At 42.7% G+C, this 15,415-nt stretch overlaps 1 protein-coding gene across 3 annotated transcripts in view; it reads left to right on the top strand.

Annotated features, from left to right (window-relative positions):
• Nucleotides 1-15,415, top strand: part of dnaaf9 (dynein axonemal assembly factor 9) — a 253,896-nt gene that overhangs the window by 76,145 nt on the left and 162,336 nt on the right. For all 3 annotated transcript variants that reach the window (XM_078554544.1, XM_078554554.1, XM_078554564.1), the window contains 5 exons: nucleotides 3,203-3,258; nucleotides 5,932-6,067; nucleotides 11,727-11,808; nucleotides 11,894-11,930; nucleotides 13,766-13,850. In XM_078554544.1, the coding sequence (XP_078410670.1) occupies nucleotides 3,203-3,258; nucleotides 5,932-6,067; nucleotides 11,727-11,808; nucleotides 11,894-11,930; nucleotides 13,766-13,850 (396 nt within the window). The remainder of the gene's footprint in view (nucleotides 1-3,202; nucleotides 3,259-5,931; nucleotides 6,068-11,726; nucleotides 11,809-11,893; nucleotides 11,931-13,765; nucleotides 13,851-15,415) is intronic.

The raw sequence follows: 15,415 nt of genomic DNA on the forward strand, positions 1-15,415 counted from the left end.
CCTGTCATCTCAGCCGACCTAGTTTGTATATTGCCCTTTATATGAGTAAGTTATCTATAACTGCACTCATTTACATGTTTAGTCGTTTTATCTGTGCTGTTTAAATGAATGAGCTAATGGGGAGGATATGCGATATTGAAACAGATTCATCAAGAACGTTTCTAGTTGCTATGCAAATAGCACACAGGAGCTATTCGCTGAATACCTAAAAAAAAAGCAGGGATACTGGAAATACCCAGGTGATTGATCAGCATCTGAAACACAATGAAAGCTTGACTTATGATGCTCTCTTAGGACTAGTAAGTTGAAGCTGGGTAATATGGAAAAAGTGCATAGGAACTGAATTTTGGTCAGACAGGATTAGTGATGGCATGGACTCATATAAAGATATGATGGCATTTGACCAAAGCTATTCTTTGTGTACTTGCAAGTTCAAGAATATCAGGAGAGGGCCGACAGTTTTATGCAAGTAGTATGGCTTACATTTGATAGAAGTGATGTACTTCATAAATTCATGGCCTATCCGTTGATCTGATGGTGAAAATCATACACCTCAGGAAGACTTAAGCCAGAATTTTGCGCTTGCTGAGCAGGCACACAGTGGACACGTTCGATCGCGAAATAGGGTGCGACAATGTCGGGAGGGCATCCCGACATCATCATGCTGTATTGCGATATTTGGGTCAGCGGGTGCATGTGGAAGTTTGAACCACGCCCACTGACAGTTAAAGGGCCAATTAAGGCCATTTAAAGGGCAACTGACTGCCATTTTGAGTGGCCCGTGTGCTTTTACGCTTGGCAAAGACAGTCTTCACGTTTTTCATGCATTCTATATCCAGGGCGGGATAAAAGGCCCACAGGCTAATGGTAAGGTGAGTAGTTAGGAGTTGGCTGTGAATTGCTTGTTGTTAGTTTAGAGAGAGTTTCTGGCATTTTTTTGGTGTTCTTGAGAACTCTCTGATGGTTCAGCAGATGTCCCGAAACCTGGCACTGGGCAGGTGACACAGATTTCTGGACTTCTGCTCTTTGCTGCAGAGAACAGTGTTAATCCCCTCATTATACTGTCTCCTCCTACATTCCTGTTTGTTTTCCCCTGCTTGAATGGCCTCCTGTACCATGGTACCATGGCCAGCCTGCTCATCCACCTTGCAGACCTTGCTTTTGTCCACACAGGTTGTGAGCACTTCAGACCTGTTTGACAATTGCAAAGTCTGAGGCTCCTCCACTACTGTCTGTTCGGTCCCTTTACCTGCCTCACTGACGGTCACATTGCCCTGACTCTCTCTCCTCCCCAAAACAGACAACCCTATTCTAAGAGGCCTGATCGTCTTCTGGAACAAAGTGTCCAGGCATTTCTCCTCCTCACTTATGTTGTGCAGTGTCTGCAGTTTGCCTTCTAGATCATTAATCCCAATCCGGAATTCCTCTAGCTGTTTACGCTTGCTGCAGCTGTGTTTGTCCTGGATCGCCTTGGCGTTCAAATAATCCACATTGCACAGCTGCAACATACCACCTGTCCTGACATTGTTACTTAAGTTATTAAGTTAAATTAATTAAGGGAGTAATTAAATTAGAATAATTCCTATGTATACCCCACCTCATTCCCCTGTGCACCGAATTCCCATGTGAACCTAATTTACCACTCACTCAGTCTCTGTCTCACTCCGGCATAGTCGCCTGTCTCCTTGTACGCCCCTTACTTAGATTTCATACCCTAAGCCAATCTCTTCTCTTTCCATTGGACATTGGACTCTTGCCCTCATCCAACATCCCTGCCTCTCCATGACCTGTGGATCTGGTTTCATGTTCACAGGCCATTTCCAATCTCTGCTCCTCTGTCTGACTGAGGATAAGAGGGTTAGGGATACTCCCCACCTGCTCGTCTTCGCTCCACCACATTGTGATTCCTTTTCTCTGGTAAAGGAAAAAGTGCATAATTTGTCCCCCTCAACAAGCCTCCTCCACCCTCCCAAAGTACAGTTGACCATCACATCATTGCACATCACACTGACATACATGCCAACCATGGTCTGTCTTTTTAAAAAATTCATTCATAGGATGTGGGCTTCGCTGGCTGGGCCAGCATTTATTGCCCATCCCTGGTTGCCCTTGAGAAGGTGGTGGTGAGCTGCTACCTTGAACCACTGTAATCCACATGGCGTAGGTATACCCACAGTGCTGTTAGGAAGCGAGTTCCAGGATTTTGACTAAGTGACAGTCAAGGAAAGGGGATATATTTCCAAGTCAGGATGGTGAGTAACTTGGAGGGGGAACATCCAGATGATGGTGTTCCCGCCTATCTGCTGCCCTTATCCTTCTAGAAGGTAATGGTCATGGGTTTGGAAGGAGCTGTTGAAGGACCCTTGGTGAATTCCTGCAGCGCAACTTGTAGATCAAAGCACATGATTATGTGCTACATTGCGCTCTGTATTTCACACCCCTGAGTACCAACATGTGTTTCCACTCACAAAGACACCTACCGTAGGTTCCAACTGTCCAACTGGAATTAGCCCTCACCCTGGCAGAGTGCAGAAGGTGATCCTTTTCTGACATTAGATCCAGACTCTGCAAACTACATCATGGCTGCTGACCAGGCCTGCCACCTCCATCCAGGCCTTCTTGCTCATGTGAGATGGCGTCCCTTGGCAGCAGGATGTCACGACAGTCAGTTACTGCCTCCAGCAAGACCCTGAGGCACTCATTCAAAAAACAGGGGGCAGACTGTATCCAGGCATTCCTGTCACACTTGGGAAGGGCTGCTGGCAAAGATGCCACCCTGGACACAGGAGCAGCACTCTAAATCAGGAATGGTCACCAAAAAATTTCGAATTCAATACCAGCTCCCTGAGGCTCTGAGTGCAGACTTCCAGCTTTCAGGGAGCTGCATTTAAATCCCCCGTCTGCACCTTTCCTGTTCCTGGTACCCACCGCCTTCCTGCCCTCACTGGCAGCGTTGAGCTTCTCTCATTACGCGTTGCACTTTGCTGGCAGTTAATTGGCCAGCCAGTGTGAAATTGACTTCGGGAGACGATCGCGGGCGGCAACTGATTTCACATCCGCTTCCGGTCCCGCCGATCGCAATCGCAGGCCAGGCTGAAAATTCAGGCCTTAGACTTAACGCAACAAAATCTGTTAAACGTATTGAGCATTTTAAGACAGTTTGGTTCCCCTTCCAAAAATGACATTTTATTTTCTTTTTCAGCCTTTTCGAACTTACTTCAGCCATGGGTTGATAACCAGTCAAATTACAGAGAAAAGGTACATGCGTATGCAAAACAATTTCTTATTTTAGTATTTCACGCAGTATCTGATGACTTTAACTTGTTAGTTTTTTTTGATTTTGGGCTCTATGTATAGGTACCCTTTTACTTTATTAGATCAGCTCATTTTTAATTGATGGTGCCACTGCATGAAAGAAAACTATTTTTAAAGCAAAAGTAAGCTGGTCAAATTGTTTTTAAGACCATTTTGATTGAATATTTTATAACCTCAATAAAAGCCCTCAGTTAACAGGTTATGACAGTGAAATTTGCTTGTGTAGCTACAGGAATGGGAGTACTGATTTATTTCCATTGTTGATTGTATAATTCCTTTACTGTTTAATTGAAGAGTGTGGCAAGTGCACCTGCTGCTGGTGCTATTCTGCTTGAATAAGGGTAAAGATTATAAACTTTCTCAATAGAATTTGGTTCAGGAACAAAATTGTGACAAGCGGTTAAATAAATCAATTTGTCAAACTCTGCCACAGATTAAAAAATCTCTGGTTGTGGGGGAGCTGGTGCTATCTATTTCACTGATTCTATGTTGTACCTAGATTGGCTCTTGTCTCAAAATTTTGAAATAGGTTTTCGTCACAAATTTCTCTGTCAGTATTTGATAAACTGAGTGCTTTTGTAGTTTTTAAATGAATGGGTAATTTAGCTTTCATGAGGGCAGTTGTCTAACTATTGATTCCTGTTAAGTAATCAGTTTGTGCTTTGCTGGACATCCATTGGGCAGTAAAAGGGAGAATGCACTTTGGAAGGATAGGAATAACATTTGTGATAAAGTAGGACATGGAATTGGTTCAAAGTCTAACAAAGTATGAAAATCACCATGAGGGCTTTTTGCCCAATTTGCTTCAGTTCTGAATAGACAAAGCTGGTATAATTCTCTAAATTTAGAGTTAAGTAAAAACTCTCTAAGGACGAAAGGTTTGGAACATGAAGAATGTATACTTCATACAGAAGCAGTCAAGGGGTTATTTTTGTTGTTGTAGACTGAATTCTAAAATGTATGCAATTTTAGCTTGTGGTGTTTGATGTAGCCATTTAGTAAAAGTACAAAAGTCACTCCTGTAAATAAATGATAACAGATACTCAAGTGATTCCTGTAAGACTGAAAATTTAGACAACATTCAAGCATTTCCCCTAAGTATTTTCCACTGCTCATGTATCCATGTACAGAAATTAATTCAATTATATGAGCATTTAAACCTATTTCTGAATATAGGAATTTAGAGGCAAAATTATGTTTGCACTTGAATGAAATCAGGAAATAGATTTATTTTAAGGAGGATTAGAAATATTTTTTGCCCTTGCCCACCCCATCTCACAAGCACAATATATCACTCAGTTCAAACACTTCAACCAAATGTTGTCCCAATTTTTAGACCTACAATATCTGTTATTATTTATTGAAACAAGAATGTTTCTCGCTTCTGAGTCACGGGGCAGAATTTAATTTGTGCTATGGGTGTCCTGCCCACTGGTTGGAGAATTGCAGGGGACCCCACGTCTCTTCTCTCTGGGAGGCCCAATGCAATTTCAAATGCATTCAGACACTTGTCTGGACAACACCAGGCTTCGCACTTGATCAAGTCCCCAGTGGGATGGAAATTTTCCAGTCAGAGGCTGTCATTTGTCCATCATCAGCAGTGCTACCAGAAGCGGTTGCTGCTGCTGGTAATGCGCAGTGACCTTTAACCGGGATCATCACTAGATCCTTGGAGAGGTTAGTGGGGAGAGATGAAGGTTCACGGGAAGGTGGGGGGGTCATCAGAAATATGGGGTGAGGGGGGTTGGATACAAGGATGGGGCGGCTTCCAGCGCCTCTTCTCCCCAGTGACCAATGCCTGGTCCTTCACTGGGTGCTTATGAATGAGAGACTCAAACTCCCTCCCAATGGCGCTACAGGCAAACCTGGGCAGCCTTAGAAGGCATGGGAGACCTTTGCAAGTTCAGTGAAATTCCTGATTCCTCATAAACCCCTGGTGGGCTCAGGGGCAATTTGGTTTAAGTAGCTTGTTAACAAATCTAATTGTTTTCCTGCTGACAGCAGGTGGGATTCTTGCCTTGGGCCCTTCTCGCCTCCCCACTAAATGCAGGACAATTTTCCTCCCACCAGGAATTGGACACGTAGCCTCCCATTCGATTTTCCCAGCACCCCGGTAATCACGTCCTTTCCAGCACGCTCCATTAAATTTTGCCCAGAAGGTTTTGGGTTCAAGGCTTTTGTCCAAAAATCGAAGCTTACACTCCAATGCCATACTGAAGAAGCACTGCACTGTCAGAGGTGCTATCTTTCGGAAGAGACGTTAAACTGAGGCCCCATCTGCCTGGTTGGATGAATGTAAAACATCCAAGAAAAGCAGGGGAGTTATCCCTGGTGTCCTGGCCAATATTTATCCTTTAATCAACATCACAAAAAATAGAAATTATCTGGTCATTATCACACTATTCTTTGTGGGAATTTGCTGTGTGCATACTAGCTGCCCACATTACAAAAGTGAGTACACTTCAAAAAAAGTCCTTCATTGGCTGAAAAATGCTTAAGTGTTTTGGGATGTCCGGTGGTCACAAAAATACTATATATATTTAAGTTTTTCTTCAATGAAAGGAGGCTGCAAATGTTCAAGATGGTTTTACTTTTGTTTTTTCTACCCTTATTCAGCACTGATCGGCAGCCTTTTGTTCTTTTCGGTTGCCACTCGACAAAAGAAAACTTAAACTCGTACAGCTTTACTTTTCCATCTGAGGGTCACCTTGTTAAAAACACAAACAACAGAGGAGGCACAGCTAGGCATATGGTATTGTAACTCATTTTTCCCATTTAATGTTCACAGTCAGGTATGCTTGCTGGTTTTTACTGTAGCTGTGGCTAATTTTCTGGTAGAATATAAATAGGATGCAATACAAAATTTATTCCACAAATGTGCTGATTTGGACTTCTCATCCCACAGAAAGGTTAAGTTTAAGATTGCAAAATATGTTTATTTTTTAATGCTATCTAGAATGTAATAAAACTATTCCTGATTGGTACAATTGTTAATTGGTCTTCATTCAAGTAACTTTACGCAATACCTTGAGTAAGATGCATGTTTGCACCTAGGACTCTGTTTGAATTATGAAGACAAAAGGGGCCAGGTTGTTTTTTTATTCTGACAGGCTAAATGAGGGTGATCTCATGCATGAGTCAAGCCTAAAACTTAACTTTGACCAAATGGTTTGCTTTTGGTTCTGTGGGATGCCACATTACATCCATGTCTTAGTATTGATCAGCTCGGTTAAACAGGATATGCTGTAGCTTACATCAAAACGTTTTTGGTGGAGTAGATACAGGAGATAAAGTAATAAAATTTTGCAATATGACTATGGAAAAATTGTGTAGTTAGTTTTAAACTGCATAACTTCATGATGTGGAAGATGTTCAAGTCTTCAATATTGGACTGTTGAGGATAGGGACAATGTCACATTCATTTCTAAGAGGATTGGAAAGCAGCAAACATTTTAACCATCCAACAGAAAGGATGAAGGAGCAGCCATAATAACTGCATGCAAATAATCTTAAGATTATGTCAATACTCATAGGGGAGAATTCTCTCCCCATTGGGGGAGTGGAGCGGGCGCGCTGCCATTTTATGTGGGCGGGCACACTCCCTGTGCGGGTGGGGGGGAGTAGGCTGAGTCGGGGTGCGAAAGAGTGCAGAAATCTCCTTGAGGCGCAGAGTTGCCTCAGGGAGATCACTTTGAGTTTCAAAAATTTTTAATTATTCAAAAAAAAAAGAAAATAATTTAGGACATGCCCCCTCATGTGAAAGTGTCACATGAGCTGGGACCTGTCTACGAATTTTAATGAAAATCTTTATTTCACTTATAAATCATTCATGAAACCTCATCCCGCCTGTGGATGAAGTTTCATGAAAAAGGTGAAGACTGCCTAGGCTCTTCGCCTGCCCGCCAACCTTAAGGTTGGATGGGCAGCTACGTTAAGTGGTTTAATTAGTTTTTAAATGGCCTTAATAGGCCTTTGACAGTTCGGCAAGTGCGCAGCCGACTCCGGTGTGCGCCTACCGAACTGAAAATCGGAATGACGTGCCGCACCCCGCCCCTGCTCGCAGAGCCGAAGATTCTGGCCACAGTAATATGGTGCGAAAAGCTGTACGTTTTGTCAGTTATAATGACCTTGGATCTGACTGATGTTTTGACTTACCAACAAATGGACACTTTCAAACTCATAGTCCAGAAATAAGGTATTTTAGTCCTTGCCCATTGTATAGCTAGAACAGTAGCCACTGATTTGATAAATAGTTACATTCCAGAACAATTTGAAGCCAAACTTTTGTTGGATGCCTGAATTGCTGAGTTGAAATACGATAATTTGAATTTAAGCATTAAAGCATAATGAATGGTAGTTGTTGTATTTTTGTGTACTGAGGAAATTTGTTTTTACCCACGGTGTACAGGTTGCCCAATATTGTTGCTTGATTTACTAATAAATGTTACCTTGTACAAAGTAGTTATCTGTACCCCCATCTCTTAAGGGCAAGATTTTCTGGCCGTTGGGCGGGCCCGGGTGCAGCGGGGAGACAGTCCACTGCCTGTGATTGGCCCCTGAACGCGATTTCATGCTGGCTGGCCAATTAGTGGCCAGCCAGTGTGAAACGCGCACTGAGAACCTCAATACTGCCGGGGTGAGCGTGGGAGAAGTGGTAGCGCAGAAGTCAGCACATGTGCGGGGGTGCGCGCACTGAAAGCTCCCTGAAGGCAGGGAGCTCCCTCAGGGAACTGAAGAGTTTTGGAAACAGAAATAAAGATTTTAAAAATGAGAGAAACATGTACCCACTTATGACTCAGTCACATGAACAGGGACATATTAAAAATTATGTCTAAAAAATTTTTGCTTTTTTAAAAATTACTGCTGGAAACCTCATCCCGCCCGTGGTTGATGTTTCATAAAAAATCCAAAGGCCGCCGGGCAGTGGAAAATTGCTTTTAATTGATTAAAGGCATCAATAGCTGGACAGGTAGCCGAGGTTGTGGTGGGGGAGCATTTTAGTGATAGCGACCACAGCATGGTACGCTTTAAGTTTGCTGTGGACAAAGAAATAGACAAGTTGCAAAAAAATGTTTTTGATTGGGGGAGAGTGGATTTTAGTCAAATAAGGCACGATCTGGCCAAGGTGGACTGGGAACAGCTATTTGTGGGGAAATCTACAGAGGAGCAGTGGGGGACGTTCAAAAAGGAAATGGGGAGGGTACAGGCTCAACATGTTCCCTCTTAGGGTGATAGGAAAGAGTAACAAGCCCAGAGAACCATGGATGACCAGAGATATTCAGGTTACGATGAGAAGGAAAACAGAGGATTTAGTAGGTACAAGGGAAGCAAATCAGCGGCGGCATTAGTGGAGTACAGAAAGTGCAGGGTGGAGCTTAAGAAAGCAATTAGGAGAGCAAAGAGAGGATATGAGAAAGCTCTGGTTGGTAAAAGTAGGGAAAATCCCAAGATATTCTATAAGTATATCAATGGGAAGAGGATAACCAGGGAAAGAGTAGGGCCCATTAGGGACCAAGGGGGCAACCTATGGGTGGAGCCAGAGGACATTGCTAGAGTGTTGAATGAATATTTTACATCCGTCTTCACCCAAGAGAATGAGGATGAAGGTATCGAATTTGGGAAGAGAGACTGCGAGGTTCTTAAGCAAATTGATATAGGGAATGACAAGGTATTGGAGGTGATGGCAGGCTTAAAAGTGGACAAATCTCCAGGTCCAGATGATTTGTGTCCCAGACTGCTAAGGGAGGAGATCGCAGGGGCTCTGACCCAAAGTTTTAATTCCTCTCTGGCCACGGGGGAGGTGCCAGAGGACTGGAGAACAGCTAATGTGGTTCCGCTATTTAAGAGTTGTAGAGATAAGCCAGGGAACTACAGGCCAGTGAGTCTCTCGTCAGTGGTAGGGAAACTATTGGAGAAAATTCTGAAGGAGAGAATCTATCTCCACTTGGAGAGGCAAGGTTTGATCAGGGATAGTCAGCATGGCTTTGTCAGAGGGAGGTCATGCCTAATTGATTGAATTATTTGAGGAGGTGACCACATGTGTAGATGAGGGTAGCGCAGTTGATGTAGTTTATATGGATTTCAGCAAAGCCTTTGACAAGGTCCCACATGGGAGACTTATAAAGAAGGCAAATGCACATGGGGTACAGGGTAATTTGATAAGGTGGATTCAAAAATGGCTTAGTTGTAGGAGACAGAGGGTGCTGACAGAAGGATGCTTTAGTGACTGGAAGCCAGTGTCCAGTGGCATACCACAGGGATCTGTGCTGGGTCCCCTAATATTTGTCATTTATATAAACGACATAGATGACTATGTTGGGGGTAGGATTAATAAGTTTGCGGATGACACAAAGATTGGCCACGTTGAGTGAGGTTGAGTGTCTTGGGCTACAGGAAGGTATAGACGGGATAGTCAAATGGGGAGATAAGTGGCAGATGGAATTTAACCCTGGAAATGTGAGGTGCTGCACTTTGGAAGGAATTTGACAAGGAAGTATTCAATGAACGACATGACACTAGGAAGTTCTGAGGAACAAAGAGACCTTGGCGTGTGTGTCCATAGATCTCTGAAGGCGGAGGGGCATGTCAGTGGGTTGGTGAAAAAGGCATATGGGACACTTGCCTTTATCAATCGAGGCATAGATTACAAAAGTAGGGAGGCCATGTTGGAGTTGTATAGAACCTTGGTGAGGCCACAGCTGGAGTACTGTGTGCAGTTCTGGTCGCCACATTATAGGAAGGATGTGATTGCACTGGAGGGGGTGTAGAGGAGTTTCACCAGGATGTTGCCTGGGATGAAACTTTTACGTTATGAAGAGAGGTTGGATAGACTTTGATTGTTTTCATTAGAGCAGAAAAGACTGAAGGGCGACCTGATTGAGGTGTACAAGATTATGAGGGGCATGGACAGGGTGGATAGGGAGCAGCTGTTCCCCTTAGTTGAAGGGTCAGTCACAAGGGGGCATAAGTTCATGGTGAGAGGCAGGAGGTTTAGGGGGAATGTGAGGAAAAGCTTTTTTACCCAGAGGATGGTGACGGTCTGGAATGCGCTGCCTGGGAGGGTGGTGGAGGTGGGTTGCCTCACTTCCTTTAAAAAGTACCTTGGCACGTCATAACATTCAAGGTTATGGGCCAAGTGCTGGTAAATGGGATTAGGTAGGTAGGCCAGGTGTTTCTCACGTGTTGGTGCAGACTCGATGGGCTGAAGGGCCTCTTCTGCATTGTGATTCTCTGAGTAGGGCTCTGAATTGTCGGCGGGCGCACTGCCAACTTTCGTGCGCGCCCGCCGACTGAAAGATCGCGCGCTATTTTACACCCGCCCAAGGAACGTAAAGTCTTGCACTAAGATTAAATAATAGCTGTATCGCTGTCAACAGACTTGAGCGACATGCTGGTGTTGGTGTTTCAGTTTCAATGCTGAGAACATTATCAGTAATTCTTCAAAGAGTTTGAGTATAATAACAGCAAGTTTTATTTTGTCACACTGATTTGGTGACTTAATTTGATTGTCCAATCATGACATTCTGGGAATTGTGTCAAAACACATTGGGCAGAATTTTCCCGTCGGTGATTTGGGGGCAGGGCCTGCTCGCTGACAAGAAAATGATGCGGGATGCCGTCGGGAGGAACCATTTAAATATTGAGGAAGGTGGGCGGACAGCGAAATCAGCTGTCTGCCCACCGACCTGTCAATTGCCATTGACAGGATCATTAAGATAATTAAAGACTCTGCCCGTCCAACCTCAAGGCTGGCGGCCAGGCCAGGAACCCCAGCGGGCTTCTTATAATATATGAAACCTCATCCACTGGCGGAATGAGGTTTCATGTCTGTTTTTAAAAACTTTAATAAAGTTTATGCCCTTTTTATTAACACTTCCCATCTCGTGTGACATTGCCACATGAGGGGGACATGTTAATTTTTATATTTTTCTATTTTTAATGTTTTTGACACTGTCAGTAATCTCCCTGAGACAGCACTTAGTCTCATGCGCGAAAGAGTGCACTTTGACAGATGGGGAATCCCTCCACCCCCCGCACAGGAAGTGCATAGCGCTTCCTGTCGGGCAGGCTGCTGGGCGAGCCTCAATTGGCCCACCCACTCAAAATGGCGGCGGGCTCCGTTTCGCCGGCGGAATTTGGTTGCCTGCCCGCCGCCGAGCCGTTGGGGCCGGCCCGCCTGCCCATCAAGGTAAAAATTCTGGCCATTATGTGGGAAATACTGAACACAAGCTTGCACCCTACTGTTCTGTGGCCTAGCTTATTGCTTCTTTAATATGCTGCTCTGTACATTGTTAATTCTGAATCTTAAATTACATTTTACTTTTGTCTGAAAATATGCAGAATTGCTTGTTGCGTGTTTCATTCCAAAATTGCAAAGGTTACATGGAATAACATAATATAATACCCTCCAGGTTGTGCAGTGTACATCCCCCAGAGGACCTTTGGCATGCTCACGGACATATTTTTTTGGAAATTCTCACGTACCTTACATGGGTAAGTTGATACTTGAATAACCAGTTCATTTCCTATTTCTAAAGATATTCAGAAGTGAAATGAATGCCTATTTTAATTCTTGCAGGCAAAGACAACAATCAGCAGAAAAAGAATGAACTGTTGTAAGTTTTACTCTTGACTTTCTATGCCAACTTTTGAAATAAAACATAAATAATGAACTTGGACCAACATCACTTGTAATGGCTGTCAACCCTTTTTTTTAATAAAGATGTAAATCCCAGGATTACTGTAAAATAATCAATAGACAGGAACAGGGTTTAAAAATGTTTGGTTTTAAGTTGGAAACCAGGATTGCAGTGCCTGTCAAGTCTTTTTGTATCTTTAGCTGAGTCCATTTGGTCAGTGCCAATATGCAAGTTTTTTGCCATAGAGATATTACATATTGATGGCAAATTTAAATAGACTTGTCGAGAATATTATGTCATTGTTGCTTTTTAGTACTTATTATTTGTCTACTGTGTCCTATATGGGCAAAGTTGAATTGAATAATCCTCAGGGTGTGCAGGGTTACCCTGCAGAAAGGACATGCAGCTATTATTGGTAATGGCTTTCCCATCAGACTGCTAACAGTTTTGCATATTGAACATAAAAGGCTTCTTCTGGTATAATGAATTTGAAGTAGTTGCTCATTTTTTGTTTGCCTGCTCAGTACCCAAGTAGCATTTCAACTCAGACCTTTTTAAATCAAGAATAAAAAATGCTTCGTTACTGTGGAAAATTAAGTACGGTATTTTTGAGAACGAAGAATGATTAAAAAAAAATATTTGTTTAGCCTGAACTAATATCTGTTCGTGCAAAGACCAGAAGGGTGGAAATTTTAACTTCTACTGAGAATGTAAACACTGTGACTCAAGATGACGATCAGACAGGTGCCAGCAAGTATTGCGTAGTGTAAAACAAGTATTAGTTTGCAGTAGTGCAAAACGAGTGACACCAGATCGTCCAATTGATGGAAAGGAAATTCAGCTAGGTTTTTAACGAGCGGCAGATCTGATAGCAACAGCTTTATTTTATCACCAGAAGTTTAAAATTACCCCTCAGGAGTGTACAGTAGGGGAGTTTTAAATGGACACACAGAATTATGATCTGAAATTGTTGAACTCGATGTTGAGTCTGGAAGGCTGTAAAGTACCTGATAGAAAGATGAGGTACTACTCTTCGAACTTAGGTTGAGCTTCATTGGAACAGTATGGGAGGCCAATGACAGAGAGGTCAAAGTAAGCTTGGGGAAGGGAATTAAAATGACAGGAGACCAGAAGCTCATCGTCATGTGGGAGGCAGTGGCATAGTGGTATTGCCTTTGGACTAGTAATCCAGAGATACAGGGTAATGCTCTGGGGACCGAGGTTGGAATCCCACCACGGCAGATGGTGAAATTTGAATTCAATAAAAATCTGGAATTAAAAGTCTAATGATGACCATGAAACTATGTCGATTATCGTAAAACCTCATCTGGTTCACTAATGTCCTTTAGGGAAGGAAACCTGCTGTCTTTACCCAGCCTGGCCTACATGTGACTCCAGATCCAGTGGTTGACTCTTAAATGCCCCCCTCAACAATAAATAAATGCTGGCTCATGAATGAATATTAAAAAAATGCTTACAAATGAAAAGGAGGTGTTTCGCAAAGTAGTTACCCAACTACTCCATAGAGGAGATTGCATCATGGACACCAAATATTGTACACTATTGTACACTAAATTGAAATCGCAGCTCATGAAGTTGTTCTCAAGTAGTCACTGTTGTAATGTAGGGAGAAATTTGTGCACAGCAAGATTCCACAAGCAGCAATGAGAAACATGACCAGATAATGTCAATTCGCCACATATGTATTCTTAGTTAGCTACATGTGGCTGGTGGATAATATATTGGCAAACACTGTTCTGGGCTGCATCATGAATCAGTGAGTAAGTCTCTGAATGATCTTTATTTCATAGGGTGTTGCCACAGATTTATGTTGCTGTAGTAGAAGCAGTGCTGGCTAGCATCCGATGCTACGTAGAAACTTCCAGCATAAAAATTGTAAGTGCCTTTTGTAAGATTGAAATTTTAACTGTTAAACAGAGGTTTATGCTTATTTTGGTGTTGTAGTCTGTAGCAAGCATGACTAATTAAGTTAGAAGTTAAATCATCATACCCTGGCAAAACGCTTGAATCTTGGCAACATCCTCCAAATGGATGAAGGTGGGATAATATGGAAATTAAATGACTGACAACTTGTAATGCATGGGGGAATATTCTTGCTCCATTTGTATTTTATGAATTTTCAGCTCAGTATTGTGAAAAATGTAGAAATATTGGCGAAAACAGTCTGAGATGGCATGCTCCCTCACTCCTCTTACTTCTGCTTCAATACTAACCCTTGAAGTAACTTTCACAATTTCATAATACTCTGTGAAGAGGTCTCATCTGTCATTTAAGTCTCATTTGAGTCAAGTTTTAAGTCATCTATTTTTAATCTTGAATCTATGGTCTCTCATCCTTGATTCAAATAATGGAAACCTTTAATTCCATCTACTTAGACATAGTTATAGAAACTATTGGAAAAGAAAGAACTTGAATTGTATAGCGGTTTTCTTTGCTCCAGGATGTCCCAAAGCGCATCGCAGCTCATGAAGTTGTTCTCAAGTAGTCACTGTTGTAATGTAGGGAGAAATTTGTGCACAGCAAGATTCCACAAGCAGCAATGAGAAACATGACCAGATAATGTGCTTAGTGATGTTGGTTGAGGGATAAATATTGACCAGAACCAGAGGAGCTTGCATTTATGTAGTACATTTAAGGTTGCAAACCATTTGAAAGTTCTTCAGCGAAGCGTTATTAAACAAAATTTGGCACCACACCACATAAGGAGATATTAGAACAGGAAGAAGTAGGTTTTAAGGAATCTTGAAGGAATCGAGGTTTGGGAGGGAGTTCCAAATCCTAGGGCCTAGACAACTGAAGAATGTAGGGCTGGAGGATGTTACAGAGAAACGGATGGACGAGGCCCTGAAGAGATTTGAAAGCAAGGATAAGAATTTTAAATTTGAAAAATTGTTGAACCTAAAGCCATTGTAGGTCAGAAATTGAGCATTTTGGAAAAAAGAGACGAGCTGTCAAAGCTTTTCATCTTGTACTCATCAAGACAGATGCAAGAATGTCAAATTTCAAAGGGAACAGCAATTTATACTGCATGGGAAAAGGGATGCTGATTGGTTGTAGAGTCATAGAGGTCTACAGCACAGAAAAAGGCCCTTCAGCCCATCGAGTCTGCGCTGGTCAAACAAGTACCTAACTATTCTAATCCCACTTTCCAGCACTAGGCCCATAGCCTTGTATGCCATGGCATTGCAAGTGCATGTCCAAATACTTCTTAAATGTTGTCAAAGTTTCTGCCCCTACCACCCTTTCGGGCAGTGAGTTCCAGATTCCCACCATCCTCTGGGTGAAAAAAAATTTCCTCAAACTCCCTCTAAATCTCCTGTCCCTTACTTTATATCTATTCCCCCTGGCTATTGATCCCCCACCAAGGGGAAAAGTTCCTTCCTGTCTACTCTATGCCCCTCATAATTTTATGCATTTCAATCATGTCCCCCCTCAATCTC

This window comes from Cetorhinus maximus, chromosome 1, assembly GCF_964194155.1.
Source record: "Cetorhinus maximus chromosome 1, sCetMax3.hap1.1, whole genome shotgun sequence".
NCBI classification, from domain to species: Eukaryota; Metazoa; Chordata; class Chondrichthyes; order Lamniformes; family Cetorhinidae; genus Cetorhinus; species Cetorhinus maximus.